The 21,483-nt window shown below is 38.8% G+C and overlaps 1 protein-coding gene across 1 annotated transcript; it reads right to left on the bottom strand.

Annotated features, from left to right (window-relative positions):
• Nucleotides 1-4,166: 4,166 nt before the first annotated feature.
• LOC141804421 (macrophage mannose receptor 1-like) lies at nucleotides 4,167-21,158 on the bottom strand. The gene is made up of 31 exons (XM_074688835.1): nucleotides 20,908-21,158; nucleotides 20,264-20,620; nucleotides 19,820-19,990; nucleotides 19,524-19,679; nucleotides 18,092-18,202; nucleotides 17,112-17,249; nucleotides 16,850-17,026; nucleotides 14,543-14,697; nucleotides 14,240-14,353; nucleotides 13,918-14,033; nucleotides 13,659-13,807; nucleotides 13,372-13,571; nucleotides 12,889-13,004; nucleotides 12,589-12,661; nucleotides 12,333-12,486; nucleotides 11,093-11,131; nucleotides 10,707-10,870; nucleotides 10,522-10,583; nucleotides 10,079-10,179; nucleotides 9,821-9,963; nucleotides 8,696-8,801; nucleotides 8,343-8,470; nucleotides 8,167-8,211; nucleotides 7,269-7,371; nucleotides 6,629-6,861; nucleotides 6,092-6,257; nucleotides 5,612-5,776; nucleotides 5,402-5,518; nucleotides 5,055-5,210; nucleotides 4,926-4,955; nucleotides 4,167-4,756 (listed from the first exon to the last, which is right to left on the bottom strand). Exons 1-31 carry the CDS (start codon nucleotides 21,149-21,151, stop codon nucleotides 4,512-4,514), a joined length of 4,434 nt encoding a protein of 1,477 aa, XP_074544936.1. The 5' UTR covers nucleotides 21,152-21,158; the 3' UTR covers nucleotides 4,167-4,511.
• Nucleotides 21,159-21,483: the final 325 nt, after the last annotated feature.

Genomic DNA, 21,483 nt, shown 5'->3' with positions numbered 1-21,483 from the left:
CACATGCATGGTAAGTACATGGAACGAAAACTTTGCATTTTAAAAGAAGAAATTTCTGCAATTCTCATGGGCATATTTCAAATTTCTGTGGCCACAGATTGAGGGACTGAATGAGAGATTTGTGCACATTTTGTTATGCTGTTGATAAAAATAATTGTTTTTTATTGAAGGAAAGGAACCTGTCTATCACCTTGTTGAAGCTGATGTCAGGGCTTTTTGCAGACTAGTTCAGTTCATCTACTCCAAACTAGAAAAAAAAATACACTCCAACCTTGTCTTGACCCATGTTGAAACAGGAAATAGGCTTTTCCAAGCTGTTGCAATAAAGCTCGAATTTACACTATTGTGTAAAATATAACGGTTTTCGCTAGGTCATGTGCGCCCCACCCCATGCTGTAGGAATATATCTTTAGGCCAACTAATAAGCAATGACAAAACAGTTACCCCAATTTTATGGGGTTATATTTGTGCCATCAGAAACTGAAATTGAATTAAAATATTGATTTGAAAAGCATTAAGTGTAACTGAAAATTAATGTTTTGAAAATGAATTAATTTTTTTAATTGAATTACTTTTTTAGATTGAATTTGAAAAAACACAGAATTCAATTTCAATTCACAAAAAGCAGTTTCAGTTTTAAAATTCAATTTCAATTCACAAAAAGCAGATTCAGTTTTAAAATTCAGTTTAAAAATCATTTCAGTGGCACGACCATTGCCTGTTGGTAAGACTAATCGAGCAGATTCACAGACACCCTCTACACGTCCGCTATCTGTGCTGACATACCAGGGATGTTTCGTAAGCTGTTGTTAGCATGCCCTGGGTTTAGTTCACAAATACCACACGAGGGATGTAAATAACACTGAGGTAGCATTTCTACAAATAAAAGTTGAACAATACTATGTTTACGTCTGATTTAGTGTTACAAACATTTGTCAGAAGTGCTTATGAACTGATTATTTCAGGAGCTTGAAAACTGTTAAGAACGGGGGGCAGCCATCTTTGATTGTCAACTCGGGAGTGCTGAGGGGCATGTATGTGATTTCATTCATTCCTATACCGGCTATCCCTTTCGGGGTTGCGGGGTGGTCGCAGCTGACACTAGGCGAAAGGCGGTAGCAGAGAGGTAGTAGAGAGCGGTGCCGGTCGCCAGTCAATCGCAGGGTAACATAGTGGACAGACAACCATGTGTATTATGTGATTTTTAACTTGATTATTCAACCGCTGGTCTTCAGCCATTGTTGAACTGATGATCGTCCTGCTCAGGGGAGGAGTAGCACAACTAGACACAACACAGGAGAGTCCATGAACATGTAGAGGGTGTCTTTGAATCTGTGCTTGATTAGTCGCCCTACAGACACAAGATGACGTAACGGTCATGCCGCTCTGAATTGAAACTGAATTTCAAAACTGAATCTGCTTTTTGTGAATTGAAATTGAATTTTAAAACTGAAACTGCTTTTTGTGAATTGAAATTGAATTCTGTGTTTTTTCAAATTCAATTAAAAAAAATAATTCAATTAAAAAAAATAAATTCATTTTCAAAACATTAATCAGGGGGTCTGAACCACAGCTTTGAATGCTCTACATGACATCTAATAGATACATGCACACTGCACACTGACCAATTTAAGGGACTCCGCATCTTTTTGGGTTTCCGTTTCTAAAGCTTTGATGAGCAAAAATCCTGCACACTACTTTTACTTGGCCTCACCATTTATTTGCAAAAGCCACGTTTCAACATGTCAATCTTGACTTTAACAAGTCTTCTTTCAACCATGGCGTTATTAGAGTGAAGAATTAGCAGCAACCTAATTTCCAAAGCAGTTGCTGTGAGCTCCACATTTAATGGAAAATATAAACTTGTTTGAGTTTGATGCAGGCTTCAAAAAAAGTTTGGACAGGGTCACTTTTACTGTTGTGTTGCATCATCTATTCTTAATACATCACTCAGTGGATTTTTGGGAACCAAGAAGACCAGTTTCTAGTGTTTTGCAAGTGAAGCTTTGTCCAGCGTTTCCTGATGTAGGATTCCATCTGCTCATCAGTTCAGGGGTTTTGTTGTGTTTTTCAATTAAAGACAAGCTGGGACTGCAGTCCAGCCACTTTAGCACCACAAGTCTTCTACTGAGCTATGCTGTTGTATTGCGTGGATCGTCTTGATCATCTGAATAAGGCATTGTGGGGACCGTAGTATAGAGCACCATTTTTACCAAGCGGTTCACTTCGGTTTGTCTTGGTACAGCATGCTTTTTGTGGTGTTTCCCCTGACCAATCTCAGGACAGATCCCTGTATAACTGCAATGAGGCGTCCCACTTTTTGGGACCCTTCAAGTTGGGGTGCCTTACTTAACTAAAGCGACTAGGAAGGTGGAGCTAGAAACACTGCAGTCTGTTGATTGGTGAAAAGAATCGACACTCTCTGTGCAACAGCAGTTGTACGCTCACAGTCCACTTTATTAGGCACACCTGTCCAACTGCTTGTTAACCAAAATTTCTAATGAGCCAATCAGATGACAGCAACTCTGTGCATTTAGGCATGTACACATGGTCAAGCATCAGAATGGGGAAGAAAGGTGATTTAAGTGGCTTTGAATGTGGCATGGTTGTTTGTGCCAGACAGGATGGTCTGAGTATTTCAGAAACTGATGATCTACTGGGATTTTCATACACAACCATCTCTAGAGTTTACAGAGAATGGTCCCAAAAAGAGTAAATATCCAGTGAGCGGCAGTTCTGTGTGCCAAAATACCTTGTTGATGCAAGAAGTCAGAGGAGAATGGCCACACTTGTTCGAGGTGATAGAAAGGCAACAGTCAGCTAAGAACAGGAAACTGAGGCTACAACTCACACAGGCTCACCAAAACTGGACAATATAAGATTAGAAAAACGTTGCCTGGTCTGATGAGTCTGGATTTCTGCTGCGTCCTCTGGATGGTAGGGTCAGAATTTGGTGTCAACAACATGAAAGCATGGATCCATCCTGCCTTGTACCAGTGGTTTAGCAGGGTGGTGGTGGTGTAATGGTGTGGGGGATATTTTCTTGGCCCACTTTGGGCCCCCTTAGTACCAACTTAGTACTTGAGCATTGTTGCTGACCATGTCCATCCCTTTATGAGCACAGTGTACCCATCTTCTGATGGCTACTTCCAGCAGGATAACGCTCCATGTCATAAAGCTGGAATCATCTCAGACTGGTTTCTTGAACATGACAATGAGTTCACTGTACGCAAATGGCCTCCACAGTCACCAGATCTCAATCCAATAGAGCTCCTTTGGGATGTGGTGGAACAGGAGATTCTTATCATGGATGTTCAGCTGACACATCTACAGCAACTGTGTGATGCTATCATGTCAACATGGAGCAAACTCTCTAAGGAATGTTTCCAGTACTTTGTTGAATCTACGCCACAAAGGCAGTTCTGAAGTACTAACAAGTTGTACCTAATAAAGTGGCCGGTGAGTGTATTTCTCCTGGTGGCACACAGCCTTCTCTACAACAAAGCTTGACTCCACTTTGTTTCAAATAGCCAGTGGCAATCACTAAGAAGGCAAATTGCTTGATGTTTTCCATCGTTGCTCTTTGTTTACTGTGTCACCTAGCAAGAAGGGGCATGGTTGGTTGAATAAACACAAACAGGATCAGGCTTTACCAAGCCAACCCATGCTGATCCAGACTGGACTGCTTGGTGGAAACGAGGCTTAAGTCGTTCTAAAACCTGTCCACATTGAACCAGCATTAATGGTGCCATCACCAAGAGCTCAGGGCCCAGAGGTCACTGTCAGTTCTTGATCAGGTTTGTTTAGTTTCATCTTTGTCAGGTTCACTTTGAATCTGCATTTGTGCATGTAGTGAAAAGTACCTAGTGCACAGATAATGGTTTTTGGAGGTGATTTGAGCCCATGCATCAACTTCCACTACAGAGACATGTCTATTTCTAGTGCATTCTGCATATTCAGTAGAGGTCTGTTATCCTTTATGTTTGGAGTTGTCCTCTTGCACCCTCTGTTGACAGCTGCTACTCTTGAAATTTATTTTTGGGGTTTGGTGACAATTTTACTTTATAGAGGGATAGTCAAGAGGATAATAGCAGAGAAATCAGTGCCCTGTTTTTTCTTAACTCATCAGAATAAATCTTTAATGTCCATATCAGTGATGTTCGTATAACAGAAACTGTTTTTTTTTTACATATCCCAAGAGTATAAGCAATAAACAGCATCGAAGTTGCATAAGCAAAACTTGTAACAAATATTTACACTCAATCATACATAAAAAAATCAAATAGCAGTCATTCCCATTGAGACATCCCAGAGCCTAAACTGTTCTGTTCCATGAGGTCAGACATTTCCAACTCCAGTGAAACTCACATATGACATTAAATAACTGAATATAAACCACACATGGCAGAAACAACAACAGTAAATAAAACAGTAACAAAGCGCCAACGTCTAATACAGCATGGATACTGTACAGTATCATGCATTCCTTTTCGATTCTCTGGCTTTTTAAATCACAGGGCTATGATTGGCTCAGGGTTTTCCGCCTCTGCATTTTCTATCAGTTTGTTGGTGTCGACCACATCTGGCTGTGATCGTTCAGTGCCAAAGTAGAGTGGATTATCGAAGGTTGGTAAGGGACGTGGAGACTTCTTGTAGAGGAAGAATCCTAAAGCCATCAGTGAGGAAATGACGATTATGATCAGCACAACCACCAGACTTGTGTGGACACGGTTGCGGGGTCCCGGACCTTGAGGCTCTGTGAAAACATCATGCGAATGATCATCAGATCAGATATTTGAAGAACACTTAGTTGGATACAAGTGCACTTATTTTAAATAACTTTTTAATGTTAAGGGATACATAAAATCATTAAAACTGTTGACCCATTTGAACACAACTTAATGAGAAAACTAAATAAAGCTTACCAGGTCTGGATTCTGGATCTAAAGCTGACACTGAAAGAAGAAGGGAAAAGAGACTTGGATCTCAGGGCGTGATTTTACTTTGCTAATCGATCTTTATAGAGAGCTTTTGGTTGACTAACATACTGTTACCTTTCGGTGTTTTGCAGATGTATCCTCGATCATGCCATCTGCGACCTGTCCTCCAAAGTCCATCTGATGTTCCAATCTCCCCGTAGTCATTTTCGGGCTCAGATGGGGACCAGTTGGTGTAATCCATGACTGTTTTATCCAACCACATCCAGGTTCCTTGTACCATAAGATAAGAAAAAAAAAGTTACTACTAATTTCCCCTTAAAAGTTTGCTGAATAAGTATTTTAGAAAAAGAAACAGGTTGGGCACTTTTGGTAACCAAGCTTCTATTCTTGCTTTCTTCATTTATTTTGTGATGAATATATTATTTGAGTATGCACGTGCATTATTATTATTATTGTTGTACCTTTGTGAGTCCTGAACAGGCCAATCCAGAAAGACATGTGACCATCCTGGAATATTTCCACTTGGCTTTTGATGAAATTTTGCTCATCGGGATTTGCGATACTAGCCAGGGTTCCACCTTCACCAACAAACAAAGGCAGTTACATATACATCCACAGACATACATTAACTAGCCATCATACATCTGATTTACTCAAAATTCATCTCTTACCATGCTGTACACAGCTGCTAGCTGCATCAGCCCACTCAATTTCATCTGTCATGAACAAATAGCATTGAGCCTTGAACGGTAGCCAGGAAGCACTCTGTTGATATTCCACTTGGGTCTCTTCTGGACAAACTCCTGGGTAGATGCTGGACTCTGTTGGTGGAGTGTCTGTGAATAAAAGAGGGATGGATACAGGGTTCACTTGGTGACATTGTGCACACTGCACACTGTAAACTTTCAAGTGTACATCCTCTCCTGTTAGTTGTGAGCTTGTGTTTAGCAATGCATCATAGTGAACTTCACAGGACATGGAAACACAAGAGTGGAAATTCGCAAGTGCTCAAATTAAATTGGAGATTAATTCAGATGCTAACTCTGCCCCAAGTTTTCAAAATATATAACAATAGCATGCTTCCTACTACACATTTGAATAAAGTATATCAGTAAATCAGCTCAAATGCATTACAGAATCCTTTAACCTACCTGAAGTCTGCATACAAACACTTTTCATCTTGGTACTGCATGCAGCCGTCTTCCATTTTCCATCCACATCCAGGTAAACACATGGAAGATCCCTGCTGGGTTCTCCTTCTGCCCAGTTGGCAAAGTTCAGGTGCCAGCCATCGATGTATCTAAAATAACCACCAGTCTGAAAGCAAACAGGTTTTTTACATTAAGATAAAACTTGATGTAAGCTGCACTATGTTTGAAATCACAACAAAATTTAACTCTCGTCCCTGAACTGAAGTTGAATGTGTATTTTTAACACATAATTGCCAAGTCACACTATTAGAAAAAATAATTAAATGAATAAATAAATCAGCACTGGCTGACTTCTCACAAAGCCGTCATCACCGTTATATTTTAGAAATGTTAACTGTTTAACAGGATGTTCATTCATGCTCAGCCATTTCTCCATTTTGGGGGATTTTTGGGCAGTTAAAATTGACTTTAATGCTTAGGTATGACTTTCCCTGAACTTATTCAGTACTGTAGTGGCAGATGTCTGCAGCCTTGTACCAGCTCTTTGTTCAGTCCAATCCAAAGAGGAGTTTTCAGATTCATTGACAGCAGCTCTACATAGGCCTGTGTCCACTCTTTCCGCAGGCTAGCCAGGTTGGCTTTTTCCCCTTCGCACTGTTTCTTGGCCTCGTCCCAGGTTAGATTTTTAGTCACAACCTTAATGCTGTCATTTCCTAGAGAGACGTAAGTGCTTGGAATCGATGGCTCTGGCCCGGGCGGAGTGTTTGGATCTGTTTGAAAGGAGAGATAGATGAGGGATGAATCCGGTTAGTTTGGAAATTTCTCTTGCAATTGGGTCGTACAAGAGGTGAGCCATGGGGAGGCTTGTTGACAATGATGAGTCATTTCGAAACCATTAAAAAATATGAAGAGAGAAAGATTATATCGACAGCAACTTCAAGATGAAAAACTGACCATCCCAGTTCAAGAATACATATATTAAACTTTATATTGATTTTCAATCAATGTACTAACAAGTGGGACATACTAAAATATATTTCTTTCATTTTGATTGTCTGCAGTGCACATGTGAGAATATTGTTTTCATAACGTAGTAAAAAAATCCCCAAAGGAAGTGTAATGTATATTAAAGTTAAACCTTAAATTTTTCCTAATCAATTAAAACAAATATACTCACCAAGATTTCGATGACAAACAAATCCATTGGTGTCATTACAGGATTTGATGTACCATTTGCCAATGCCAAGAGTGGGATTACTGGTCATCATAACACAGTCTTCCTGGAGAAGGACATTACGGGTTATCATTAGACTTAGAAAACTTCATTAATCTCCAGTGGGGGAACTTATTTGACACAAAGTGAATCAGTACATACTACAAATACAGATAATAGCCCCACAATATGCAGTTAAAAGGTAAAAACATTTAAGTCGTTTGAGATATAGCCATGGATTGGTAGCAACATTAAAGTGCACAATGTTCAAATGATTGCCTTAAGCGGTCAAAACCGTTAGCAGTTTTTTCCCTGTTATCTTTGATTGTAGCAGATGTAATAAACATCTCATTAGCAAATTCTGATGAGTGTAAGCCTTATCGTGATGAATTAACATATTTCCTGTAAGGATACACCAATCCAACTATTCTGGTTCCGATACTGATACCGATACCTGGGCTTTTGGTATCTACCAATGATGATTCAATACCAGTTTAATCATAACTTGCATGTCCTACTGTGGAATAAGTCTGGTAATGCTTTGGGTAAAAGGCAAAAAATTAGTATACATGGAATTACTTAAGTTAATATTTATATAAACTATAAAATATTTAAATGTTTACCAGCAAAACAAAGCTTCAGAGTGTACAAAAATTCTATTCATTTGTGAACTTTTATACTCTGTGGACTGGTAAAGCGTCAAAAAAACAAAGAAAGTGCATCGCAGATTACATTTCAAATGAAGTAGCCAAGAGCACTGGTAAAATAAAAATAAAATAACTTACATTTATAATTCATACAAAAAAAGGGAAAAAAAGATGAAATATAATTTTATCCTTTTAAATTAGCATTGAAATTGTACCTCATTCCATCGTTGATAGAAGCTCCCTTGACGGCGTATATTTCTCTAAACAGCAAAAATAATATATTTTTTAAAAAAGATTGAGGGATTCATCAAAACATTAAAATTTTACTAAAATTAGGACAGTTATATTAATATGTACAAACTCTTTTCTCATATCTAAAGTCTGTACTTACAGAATAGCCCCAGTTGGTGTATTTCCTTTTTTTCCCATCAGTCCAGTAAAACCCATCTTGTTTTAAACTATTCAATCCAATCCATAGGTCTGGAGTTGCTGCTTCAGCCATCTTTGTGATTAAAAATACTGAAATATAAAAAAAAGAAAAGTGTTTTTTTTTTCTTTGCCCAAAACAAAAACCAGTTATCAAGATTGTATAGACATGCTTTATTTCCTTTTTTCTGAAAAAACCATGAATACATCATCATCATCATGTTTTAGTGACAAGCATGATCTAGAATATTATGTTTACGATCATTTGTTTTTATAAACATGATGAAAACCAAAGGTAGGTGAAACTGTAGGACAGACCTTGCTCACGTCTTGTGGGAATTGAGACTAAGTTGCCTCCCATCGTGATGCATTGTCTCCTTGCTTCTTCCCAGGTGGCCTGCCGGTTACTGATGACACTGTAACACTACATGTCAGAAATAAAAAGAGAATTTTAGTATATTCTTTGAAAGCCATCTGTGTGAAGCCTAAAGTCACTGACACATCTCCACGTGGCAGTTTGTGAGTTTAACATGGTGATAAGGAGTGAGGTTAAATTAGCTCTCCTAGGTAGATGACTGGCAGGACATAACCAGGATTCACTAAGATTATGCATTACAGCACCTGGCTGTTATTAGCACTGAATATAGATAGCTAATTAACTATGTTATAAACTACATTACCTCGTTGCGTTGTATCCAGTAGAAAGTTATGTCAAAAAGAGGATCCAGTCACCATTCATTTCCAAAACTAGCACATGCCTTGTTAAGTAGGGATGCACGATATTATCAGCACAATTTTGGTATCGACTGATAAAAGGTCAAAAACCTGTTTATCGGTATCTGTAAATAAAATGTAGCACTTCAATTATTTGCACTGCAGAGCTCGGTGTCTGTCACCAGGTTGTTACAGTAGCTCTAAAATAATCAAATGCAACTTGCTTATGTTTAAAAATGCATTGTCCATTTAAAGTTCATGTGATCTAAAGAAATTATTTTTCTGTATTTTAGTACAGAATGTCTTGAGTTTGAAAAAATAATACATTTCTTATTTATGGCAAAATCAAATGTTTTTTGTCTTGTTTTATGTGTGTTTCTTAAACAAGTAAGACCGTCACAATAAGAGTAACATATAAGTTCCAGTACAGGATAGACTTAGCTTTCTTTACAGAGAAAAAAACAAACTTGTGATTATCGGTATTGGTATCGATATCAGCCAAAAGGGGTTTCGATATATCGGCATATCTGATATTGGCAAAAATCCAATATCGTGCATCCCTATTGTTAAGAGTCATTTCTTCATGACAGTGTGCGTGCGACTCTGGGCCAAAAGGTGTTGCCGCAATTCAGTTTAAACAGATCCTCCTCCACACCCTCCATAAAGTAACTTTTTATCAATATAAAAGCACTTCATAAAACTTCTCTCAGATTTGGGGCAACTCCCTACCTTTGAATCAAACTTGGTCCACTTGATAGGGCAGCCGCCTTTAGGAGCAGTGGTTGGTGCAGCAGTAGTGTTAGTAGGAACTGAGTTGCTTCTTTTACAAATTGAGTAGTGCTCCTGGCCACAGTTACAGGTTGTCCAGAAACCTGTAGGGACAGAAAATAATTTTAAAAAACAACCAATTAAAGCAGCACTTTTACATCATCCAGAACACTGTGGGTTGTGGGCTGTGCTAAATTTGTGGAGCTCGTTGCTACTCACCCATATAGTAGGTCATAGTAACACAGTTCTCATCAAAGGTGTTGGTATTTGGCTGATTTTCATCCCATTTTTGTAACCCCAATGGAGTCCCATCCATCCACCTGAAAGACAAACTCTAGCTTCAATACACTTGACACTAAACACTTGACATTCAACATTTTTCAGAAATCAAAAAGAAATAAAGCTTGACAAGAAATTGTAGAATTGGAAATGGGTAAGGTATTGATGTGGATAATAGATGAATATCTGTATCCAGTTATCCTTTGGATTTGTAGACGTGTCCAACTAACCTATATAAGAAATGACTTACATACTGCCCTCTTCACTACAGGTATCAACTCCAAGCAAGCGAATCTCCCTGCACTTTACACACATTTAATTCTTGAGAGCAAACAATAGGCCAGGACACTCACAGCAGATAATTTACTGTGATTAAAACTCACCAGAATGAGCCATCGAGGTCCACAGACAAACCTATGTAATAGTAGCCATAGCTTCTGGAGATCTGTGAACACAGACACAGACAATCACAGCCTTTAAAACCTCTTCCTTTGATAGCATACTGTCTGACAGTCTATAAGGTACAGAATTGTGTTGTTGTAAAAGTAAAAAAAACTCAACAGCTGACCTGTTTCCATAAAAAAGAGTTTTCCTCTTTGCTGCTGATGGATACCAGGTCACCATGCCACTGTTGACAGTAGTGTCGAGCATCATCCGCAGACATTGTCATTCTGTTGATATAATACTGGTTTCCTCTCCAAACAAGCCAACCGTCTGCAGTGGTGTTAAAATCTGAAAGAGGTGTACGTATATTGGTTTGTATAAATGGAGTACTACTTACTCTCATTTCAATCTAACTTTATAAGTCAGCTCATATAATTTTAAACTCTATTTGATTAACTCAGTAGAGTCAGTTACATACAAAGCCAATAACAGGATATACTAACTTTAGGTTTAACCATCCATCACTAATAACCCATGTGTCTTTTTGCTAGTTAAAAAATGCTTACTTACCAACTACAGTGTTATTTGGAGGAGGTCTAGGAGTCATTCCTGTAAATAAAAAAAAATAGAGTACATGAGTCATTTTTTAAGGAGGAAATATATGTATGGTTTTTACTGGGGATGGGCAAGTACCGGTATTGGGTGTTGGGCTGATACCAGTCTTATTTCAAGGTACTGGTACTCACAAAGGCTGCTGATACCAGCAGCTGGTGCTCAAGGCAAAAAAATCTTATGTAGAGTAAGTCCTCCTCGCCAGTAGTTGGCGCTACATTGAATCAGAATCAGAATCCCCTTTATTCGCCAAGTATCCTCAAGAATACAAGGAATTTGACTCCAACCTGAACTCTCTCTAAGTACAATTATTGTGAATAGAAAACTCTAAAGAAACACTAAATATTACAAAAGTAGAAAAAATAGAGCTTAAGTGGTAGAGGAAATAATAGTAATAACAGCATTAAATAAAGAACTTTGTACAGAGTAGAATAAAATACATACACAGTTTAAGTTAAAATAAAAAGATGAGATAAAATATAAAAAATTGCTGCGGTTTGACACCCCAACCAATGTACGTCAGGTCCTGTTCAGACAATTTGAATGGGTTAGCGAGTCAACAGTTAAACTGTTTTATTTTGCACTTCAGTTTGTTTTTGAAAATTGCTAAAACTCTGACAGTTTAGTTTTATTTTGCATTTTTATTTATTATTAAAAACAAATTGTAAACTCAGAAAGAGCTGTTTTTGTTATATTTGGGATTTTAGTGGTATTGGAACTTGGTATCGGTGAGTACTGGAGGGAGTCCCGAACTGGAATTGGTCTTCATAAAGTGGTATCAAACATCCCTAGTTTTTACCTAAGGAGAGCTCATAAAAACATACCTATATAGCTATAGTTTTTGTGGGCTCTATTTATCCAGTGGATTATTGTACCTGCCCTTCTGCTTTCAAATGTATTCAGACAGTATTCAGATAGTCCCTCTTGGTCTCTTGACTCTAATAAGTGTATGAGTATTAAGTTTACTGAAAAATGGCTCATTTCACTCAATTAAAGCAGATAAACAGTTTGTTTCCTCAGTTACTTTATGGGATGTAATGATCTAAAAATCAGAACAAGACACAGGGAAAGTTTTTTTTCTGTTAAGTCACTGATTGAATATGAAAGACACTACTAAGTAGTGATGCTTTGAGTATTTCCACATTTTTTTACATCCGTTTTTCTGTATGATTGAGATGAAACTTTTTTCTGACTGTACCTGCTCGGATCTGACACAGCCAGTCATTGTAACTCTCACAGTTGACGTCGTTCCAAGAGCCGCCGTCATCCCGGCGATACATTCTGAATTCAGTACAGGATTCATCATTGTTGTGGTTGTTAGGCTCTCCCTCTTGCCAGTGCTGAAAGTTCAGCTGTGAGCCAAAAGAAAGAATGATGCAGAAAAAAATAAGTATTAGAAATATATTCTACAATATTTGATGTATAAAACTTGTATCTGATCACAGGTCACTGACCGCAGATCCATCACTCCAAGCAAAACCAGTGCTCGACTCAGGAATGTGAAGTCCAATCCAGGCTCGTCCGTGGCTGTAGACAATAGTCAAGACAAATGTTAATTTGATTTGAAAATGCTTAAACAAAGAGGTTGACAAGAATTTTTAGCGGTCATATGTTGCTCTTTGCTATATTTATTCCATTTCAGCATGTTGGTGTTTTGGGTTTTAAAACTCTCTTTTGCTGATAGAACTCATTTTATTTACATAACATTTTCTTCCTAAAAGAGCTATGTTTCTTTAAAGGTATCGGACTCGTACCCTGAAACTAGCATATCAATCCCACTGTGGATGCTGAGCAGGTCTCCTCCAATGGCCCTGCAGTAATCCCTGGCTTCATACCAGGTCTTCTCATGTGCTCGAGGCCCTGTGAAAAACTTGAACACAAAACAACGATATATAGAGATTGAGATCTTTCTTTTCCTTTTTTAATCTTTGGCTCGCCCAGATTTGCAAATCTGGTCAAAATAACAAACATATAATCACCTTTAACGTTCCAAAGCTAAGATCTTAAAGTTTTTGTGTAGTGAAGATAATTACAAGTGTTATTTTATAAAGTATAATTACAAGAGATTATGCTAAACACTCACTCAAAAACTATAAGCGGCACCTCACCCTTCCACTTTCCTATATGGAAGGGCAAACCTTGTGCAGGACTTTCTGCAGCTCTACTGTCCTGGGTTTTGTTGGTAGTAACATAAATTGTTTCATTTGTGTTGCGTCTACTTTGACCTCAGGTGGTACCTTAGAGCAGACATTTCTTGTTCCAACTCTCATCCAGCCCTCTGCACACTTTGGAGGAGACTGCGTTGGTGGTGCAGGGGTTAAAACTGCTCCCTCTGCCAGATGCTTGCAGATGTATTTCTCTGCGTTAGTGCACGGCAGCAGGTCCCAGAGGCCAGCCAAAAGCCCAGTTGTCATAGCCACACATCCCTGTTGGTAACCTTTTGAAGGGGAGTAAAATCAAATTTAAAATGTAAAATGCTGTTTGTTCCCTTTGGTTTAAAGGTGGAGCTGTATTTTCTCCATACCTGGCATTTCAGCATTCCAGTGTGTATAAGTGACTGGGGTACCGCTGGTCCACTGAAACTCATCGATGATCTTCATGTTGGAGAGCCCGATCCAGAAGTGTTTTTCTGATCTGGACCCCACCAGACTGATAAGGAATGCATTGTCCACCCTGGAGATGTTTACACAAGCTCTTAGTTTTGTTTCTGTTGAAAAATCCTGCAGCGTACATGCACACACAAGTCACACACTGCAGCTCCTGGAAACTCAAAATGTTCTCACCCGTTGGAAACATCGGCAAGATAAGAGCCAGAACTTGTGCAGTCTTCTTTTGCAGCATCAAACGTCTTCGTCTGTGGTCCTACAAAGTAGCAGTAGGAGCCGTGTCTTTTCCAACCCTGTGGAGAACAAATTTGACATTGAAATAGAGGAGTTGGTAAAACCGTAGCTCTTGGTCTCACAAAACAGAAGCTTAGCTGGCCTTGAGTTAACACTGAATACACTGAAAATTATCAGTCCAGTTATTTCTTCCTTTGAATCATGCACTCTGTAGCAATGCCTCTGGAAGGTTCTTGTTTTTTATTGTCCTTAGTTTTCCACTTACAGATTTGCAGCCTCTATCCAGATCCTCTTCCTGCCCGGTGCGTTCAGTTTCACTTTGCTTCATACAGATATAGCCATGTTTCTCATCACATGTGCGATCTGCCCAGTTTCCATTCTGCAAGAAATATCAGTGTAGAATACTGAAATACTTTTACACCATATTTTTGGGATATCCTGTATTGCCCTTTACCATCCAAAGTATTTTATTTAATATCTGTTGACCCAAATTATGTCACATCAGATCAAACCTGAGCATATGGATAAATATACATGGGAAAAATCATGATACCACAGGGCTCCATACCTCTCCTCTCATAAGGACACAGTCAACTGAATCAGAAGTGGTAGTGGGTGCCCCATATTGCCAGCTGGTGAAGGTGACAGGGGAGTGGTCACTCCAGTCAAACAGCCCCTCTGTCCTAATGTCGTTCAGTCCGATCCAGAGTTCATCAGTGGATGCTGTGGATATGGAAAGAGAAGAGTTTTTCTCAACATTCTGCACCAGGGGTTAAATAATGGTGCTGAAGACTGGCGACTCCCTGCTGTGGAAATACACTAGCAGGCCAGTCCTAATAAAAGTCATAAGATACTTAATTAGTGCATTGATAGACTAATAGACCATGTACACACACTTAAAGATGCTTTGAGGAGGATCTGTTTTAATTGGACTGCCTTGCCAACTTCTGGCCCAGAGTCTCACGCACACTGTTGTGAATATGTGACTTCTAAGTAGGTGTGTGTTTGTTTTGGAACAAATTTTCTTTGTTCAAGACAACTTTTTACAGGATACAACACGTCGAGGTAAGATATTAATCAGTTTGAAACATTACAACAAGCAAACTTTGTAAGTTTGTACCATACGACAGTATCAAAATATATGTAGCGCTGCTAGCAGCCCAGTGCTACAGAGTATCCCTAGGCTAACATGACAACAAGCTAACAGTCAGTTCGTACAGTAGTTCAGTAGCTTTCTATATATAGGGCTACTGACAGTGTGGTGCTGTGAGGCATGCCTGTAATGTGTAACGTTAGTGAATCCTGGTTATGTCCTGCCAGTCATCTACCAATCAGAGCTAACGTAACCTCACTCTTCATTTTATTGATAGACTCCAGTTTGAACAGACCACTGCAGAATAACTGCTAACTGTGGGTTGGAATGAACAGTATCACAAACAGTTTATCCCTTTTAGCCTTTAGCTCAGGCTGGATCACTCTCCAGTTTATCCTTCTTCTGTCCTTTTCTGTTTGACAGTTACGCTCCTGTGTCCACCATCACTACAAAATTAATCACAGAAATTGTTTTCAACAGAGAAAAACACAGATCTCTCTTCTCACTTCCAACCTTGGTCAGCCGGTGTGGTGTTGTCATAAAGACTCCAAAGTGCCAAAAATCAATCCACTCTTGCTTGACCTGATTGGGAGGCTACGACGTAGCAGTTCAAAATAACCTATACTTGCGCTGATAATCTCAATTTAAAGTGCGGTGTATGATCAGGCATGTATGTAGAAGGAAGCCATTTTCAAGATCACTTTCAAACTCCTCACAGCCCCTCCAATGCTGTTTTAAGTAAATCAACCTGCCATCCTGGCTGAGTCACCTCTGGAGGCTTGTGGCAACAAAGAAGTGTTGAAAACAGATCAAACATCTTCTGTTTGCATAGTTTTAGAAGCATTTTCTTAATATTTTAACAATAATAATGATAATAAAGTTGGCAAATATTGAATTAAGTTTTCAGAAATATAGATTTTCTTATCAAGGAATTATAAAATCCTTAAATGTAAACTTAGAAAGAGCCTTGTTAATCTACATCAGTCTTCTTCCATGAAGCCTGCAACCCTGCATTGCCATGTTTCTACAGTAGAATCAAACAGGCAAATGAGTAACAAGTGCTTTGCTGTTTTTTCTTTGTGCAAAATAATTTGTATTTATAGATTTAGATTTATAGATGTTTTTGATGGTGAAAACTTAGCAAATAGAGCATCACATGCATTGATGCATCGAGCATCATATGCATCAGAGAGCTTTTTATCCTTGAGAGCCACCATACCCTCACTTAAACAGAACTGTGAGCAGGGGAGTGCTTGAATTTAGAATCTGATTGTTAAATATCCCAATTTCTACACATTAAATTATGGCAATTTAGATGGTTTTGAATTTATGTTTTAGTTTTTCTTTGTTTCTAAATTTTTCCATTTCCTCTTCTCAGTGCCCCGTGATAATAACAGTAATAATAGTTAACTAGAGATGGTCAAATATCTTTTTTATAGTGTTTATCACATTTATAAGGAAACTAAGAATGATTCCAAAAAGCTTTTGTCTTTCATAGCAGTAGCTGGATGAATTCAAACAGCAGTAGCCTAATAGCAAGATTACTACATCTTGTCCTGTTGGATGCTTAGACACTCAGTGATCGTGCTCATTACAACAAAATAAAAATCAGGTAAAAATATACCCTCAATGTTTCTCTAAAACCTGCATTAACTATACGCTTTTTTGTCTCTCACTCCTTCCTCAGACTTTTTAAGATTTTTTGAATTTTGTATTTCAAGATAAATACGCTTCAAAAAACAAACACTTCTTTTACAAATTTTTCTTTGAGTCTCCACTTACCGTATCCGAGTTGAGAGATGACAAAGCTTTGGTCTTCCACATTGCGCATGGTCACTAGGTCTCCTCCTTCTTTGCGGCATTCCTTCTGAGCAGCAGACCAGCTTTGAGGCTGACGGTAAAGATGGAAGCAGTGGCCGTTGTAAGGAATCCAAGGGCTGGCACAAAATCCTTGCTCAGCTGATGATAAAAACAACCAAGATATCAAACACTAAACAGAGCAAACAAAAGTATTAGTGGTGCAAAGTTAAATGTTTTTTTGTACTTTGTGGAGGACTTGGTGCCGTCCCGTCTTTGTAGCAGATGTATCCGAGTTTCTTGACACAGGATGAACTTTGCCAGGTGTGCTGGGCAGCAGAGTCAAGAAACGCACAGTTGTATCCTGGATTGGGTTGAGGATTCCCTAGAAAAACAAAATGATCCAATTAAAGTTTTCACACTGTTTTAAGGTATCTGAAATCACAAAGTCATTATTCTTGTTTTGAAACATCTGGAAAGTTTTTTTTTTACCTTGTACACAAAATCTCAAAAGTCACAAAAGTAGTTTTCTGCAGACATGGATCATAGTTGTTGGGATTAAAGGAAGTCTTTGTATTTTTTTAAGTTCCTTGTTGAAGAAACTGTGATCGTATTTAATGAAACACAGTTTTTGGCCATTTGGGGGCAGTAAAGATATCATAAACAAATCCTTTATTCATTTCCAGTGTGTTATAAGCAACACTGGCAGCACATTTCTAGACACTCATTTTATTTATTTTTTTTTATATTATGTGACTTGTGTCTTTGTTTTGGTCCCCAATCATTTTTTACCAGAAGATACTAAAGCAATAAAGTGTAAAGGTGGAGATCATCAAATGTTCAAAATACAAGCTGCACACATATCCACATCCTAAATGCTGGGTGCTGGACAGAGACAAACATAAAAACAGGAGATAAAGTCTGCAGAAATGAAAATAATTGCGAGGTAATGAAAAACAAAAATCACAAGTAGTGTGTCAGGATGTTTCCTATCATTAGGTCTATCTGTTTTTGACCACATCAGAGTCATTTGTGGTGATATTTTTCATTGAATTAGCTTTGGAGCAGCTTTTGGTTTATCAATAACCAAACCTGATATGAGCTTAGAGCAGCTGCTAATATGACCCTCAAATGTGAAACTGAAGGGGCTGAAGTGTGAGACAGGGAGTTACTTAATGCAGTTACACTTTGTATGACTAATAGAAAGGTCTTTTTTCTGTTACTCACCTGAGTTCCATCTCAGATAGCGGAAAGGCTTAGCATCTGACCACTTCCAGCCATGCTCTGGATCCAGGACCAGCCCGATCCAAAGTTTGTGTTTCCCAGCTGCCAGCAATGCTGTGTGTGTTTTTGTTTGTGTTCATGGTTGAGAGGGACAGAGAAAAAAGGAAAAAGGACAGAGTAAGAAATTGTTCCTCTTTTCCACAGTCTTCCTCTTTTTCACTTCTTTTGAACATGCCCAGAAAATACAGAACATTGTCAAAACAAGCACATAGACATCAAACACAATAATCACAAATAGTGAAAATGAAAATCCCTTTTGGGCTTCAACATTTTTTATAGGAGGTTAACTGGTGTAAACAAACTGAGTGTATCTTTATCAGCGTATCTATCCAGGTTTAGTCATCAACTGTCCAAGTTAAGGGCATGAAACATGCAGGGACATCCTTAAAAGTCATCTTTAAATGTGCTCCAGAGATTCTTAATGAAATGCGAAGCACACATTAGCAGACATGTCATTTATCTGATGCACTGCAGGTTATTCAGGTTATTACGGTGTGCTTCATTTACATCTGACTATTTGATTTGAAGGCATTAAATGTGTTTGGGTTTCTCCCTGTTTCTGAAAATAGATTTTAAGAGTCTCTTTTCTGTTGTTAATCATTGGTCATCTTATAATCAGTGCGCCCTCTATTCTAGCCATTATGGTATTTCTCCCAAACCAAGCAGATTGCATAATTTCTCCTCTTTGCTCAGAGTGTCACACTGATCCTATGACTCACAATGTGGGGAAATAAAGTGTGGTCTAAAGGTTCTGGTGCTGTTTTTACAAACAGAAATAATGTCTATTTACAATAGATAATAATAATAATAATAAAATCAACCAACCAACACTGAGCATTCAGGGGAGATTGATGCTTTTGTCTGAAAAAACAGGAAGGTGTAACAAAAGTGGAAGCCTAGAGCTTATTTTCTTTTTTTAACCAAAAGCCAAAGTACAAAATGTGTCATTATTTTCACTTTAAACACTATCCGTCTTGTGTCTGCCTCATGTTTTGAAAAACAAAAAGCTAATTTTGAGAATTCAGTTGGAGCTGAGAGATGTGTTCTTTGTTTCTGTGCAACAGTCTAATATCATACAGGAAACTTCCAAAACACTGAAAACTAAAAAAGTTAAATAAACTTGTTTAATGCAGTTTTTTGCTTTATGTGTTATATGTTTATAAATTATACCATTTAGTGTTTAAGTTATATTATGGACATAATTCTTCTTTTTGCAGACTAATGCATAAAGAGCAGTTTCAATGGATAGAAATAAGATGAAACATATTCAAATGATCAAAAAGTGCAACAGTAAAGTAATGATAGCTCAAGTCTTCATGATACTATTATACCATCTGTTTCAGCACCATCAAACATCCACCAGGTGACAGCTTACCTGAGACGAAAGCCTGCTCGTTGGGATCCACCACACTGAGCAGAGCGGCCCCCTGCTGTTTACAGCTGGCTTCAGCCTGGGACTGTGTCAGAACTGACTGCGCATTGAGCTGATAATAAGCTCCTGTTATCAGGTTTTTAGACCAGTGGTCGGTCGCTGTGTTGAAACAGAAATGTTAAAAACAAAAGGTCACTCAGACGTTTTATGTTTCACTGTAGCTTGCTGTAAAACTGCAGGGAGCAGAACATGCATCCTGTTAATCATCATGGGGGTCAGATTACGAATGCAGCACTCACAAGAGGTCGGGCAGTATCCCCACTGTTCATTTTCATATCTCGTTCCTACTGCACACCAAGCACGCTTGGATGAGGAGTCGTATGTTGTGCAGTCTCCAAACCAGCGGTCTTTGTAGAGGAAGGGAAACATGCAGATCTTACCAAATGCATTTCCCTCGATGGTGTAAAGTTCTGCAGGGAGAAGAAAGAAAGAGCAGATCATGTATTTTTAAACTAAACCACTAATGATGAAATTATCTGCAAAACTTCATGGGTTTTAGCAATTATGTTTATGATTTCTTGTTCAGGAAATCCAGGCCCATGAATTAAACCTTAGAGAGTTAAAAACTAGCTCCCCAGCAGCAGACACCAACAGTCACCAGGTTACATCTATTCCAGCATCTGTTGTGTCCTTCAGGCTGATGTTCCCACTGGCTGCACACTCCTAATACTCTCATACTCTACCTCTGTACGTCCTCGTGCAGGCCCCACTGGTAGTCCCTGTGATTGTGAAGTGGTTGTTGGGTCCAACAGTTTTCGTGACAGTGATGGATTCATCGGCGTTGGCGGTGATGTAGAACTGTGTGTCTTTGAGGTTGAGCAGTGTTCCATTCTTGCATTCCCACTTTTGGAGGGCGCTCTTGTCGTCACAGTCGTAGAGGCTCACTTCACTCCCCACGCTTTTGCCCTGCGCTCCGATGCACTTTTTGCTCGAGACAGCAAAGAGACGATCGTTGGTTGTCCAGCGCACGTCCAGGCAGCGAGTTGATCTTTTCAGCAAACAAAACCCAGTGGCTCTATTAATGAGCGCAAACGGAAAATCTGCAGAGGAAAGAGGAAGAAAGACACTTTAGATGAACAGTATTTTCTGTTGTAGACTTTGGCGGTTTCAAACCACCAAAAAACAAACTCTAAGTTAGTCTACGGCACAACATTTGAGGCATAAAAATGTAGAAACCTGCTTTTCACTGATACTCTTAAATTAATCTGCATCCTTGTTGCTGCAATCTTGTTGTCAAGTCTCATCAAATGCACGATAAAACATTGACAGCTCCACAAGCACAGCTTAAACAAGCATCATCAAAAAAAAGCTTCATTCAGTACTGTACCAGTCGTTACTGTGCACTGAGCCGTTTGGATGAAGAGCACAAAGGCTGCTAGAGTTATCCTTGGGGTCACCATTCCTCTGATAAGTCTCAGAGCAGCAGACATGCTCTGTGCATTGCAAACAGAAGACTTATGAGCATGAGGATGAAAAGGAGACGACCTTAATGCCGCTGACACCGTCAGGGTTTTTTTTCTTTTCCTTTTCAATGAGAAAGTGTCAGATTGCAGATTGGCACATTTCAACATTTTGCTACTGGAAAAAAGGGGGAGGGGAGGATGAGAGGGAAGTTAGGACAACACACACACACACATACTTGCTTGCACGGATGTGTCCAAAAATGGTTGAGCAAAAGAAAAAAAATGGCCCCTGGACTTCCTGTCTTGTAGGGAAAAAAAGATGTGAAAGAGATGAGTGCTAAACATGACTCATCACAGTCAATGGGCCAGTGCAGCATCCACCAGAATACTCAAGACCCATCAGATCTGACTTTTCCACACACTGGGATGCAAAAATAAAAAAAGTTGAATCACATGAACTTTCTTCAGAAAGTCTGGAAGTGCAATCTAGATTCTCAAAG

This window comes from Halichoeres trimaculatus, unplaced genomic scaffold (assembly GCF_033239565.1).
Source record: "Halichoeres trimaculatus isolate MK-OKI-2021-1 unplaced genomic scaffold, fHalTri1.1 fHalTri1_scaffold_15, whole genome shotgun sequence".
Lineage (NCBI taxonomy): Eukaryota > Metazoa > Chordata > Actinopteri > Labriformes > Labridae > Halichoeres > Halichoeres trimaculatus.
The sequence above is the reverse complement of the archived record's forward strand: the minus strand, read 5'-3'. Positions and strand labels throughout refer to the sequence as shown.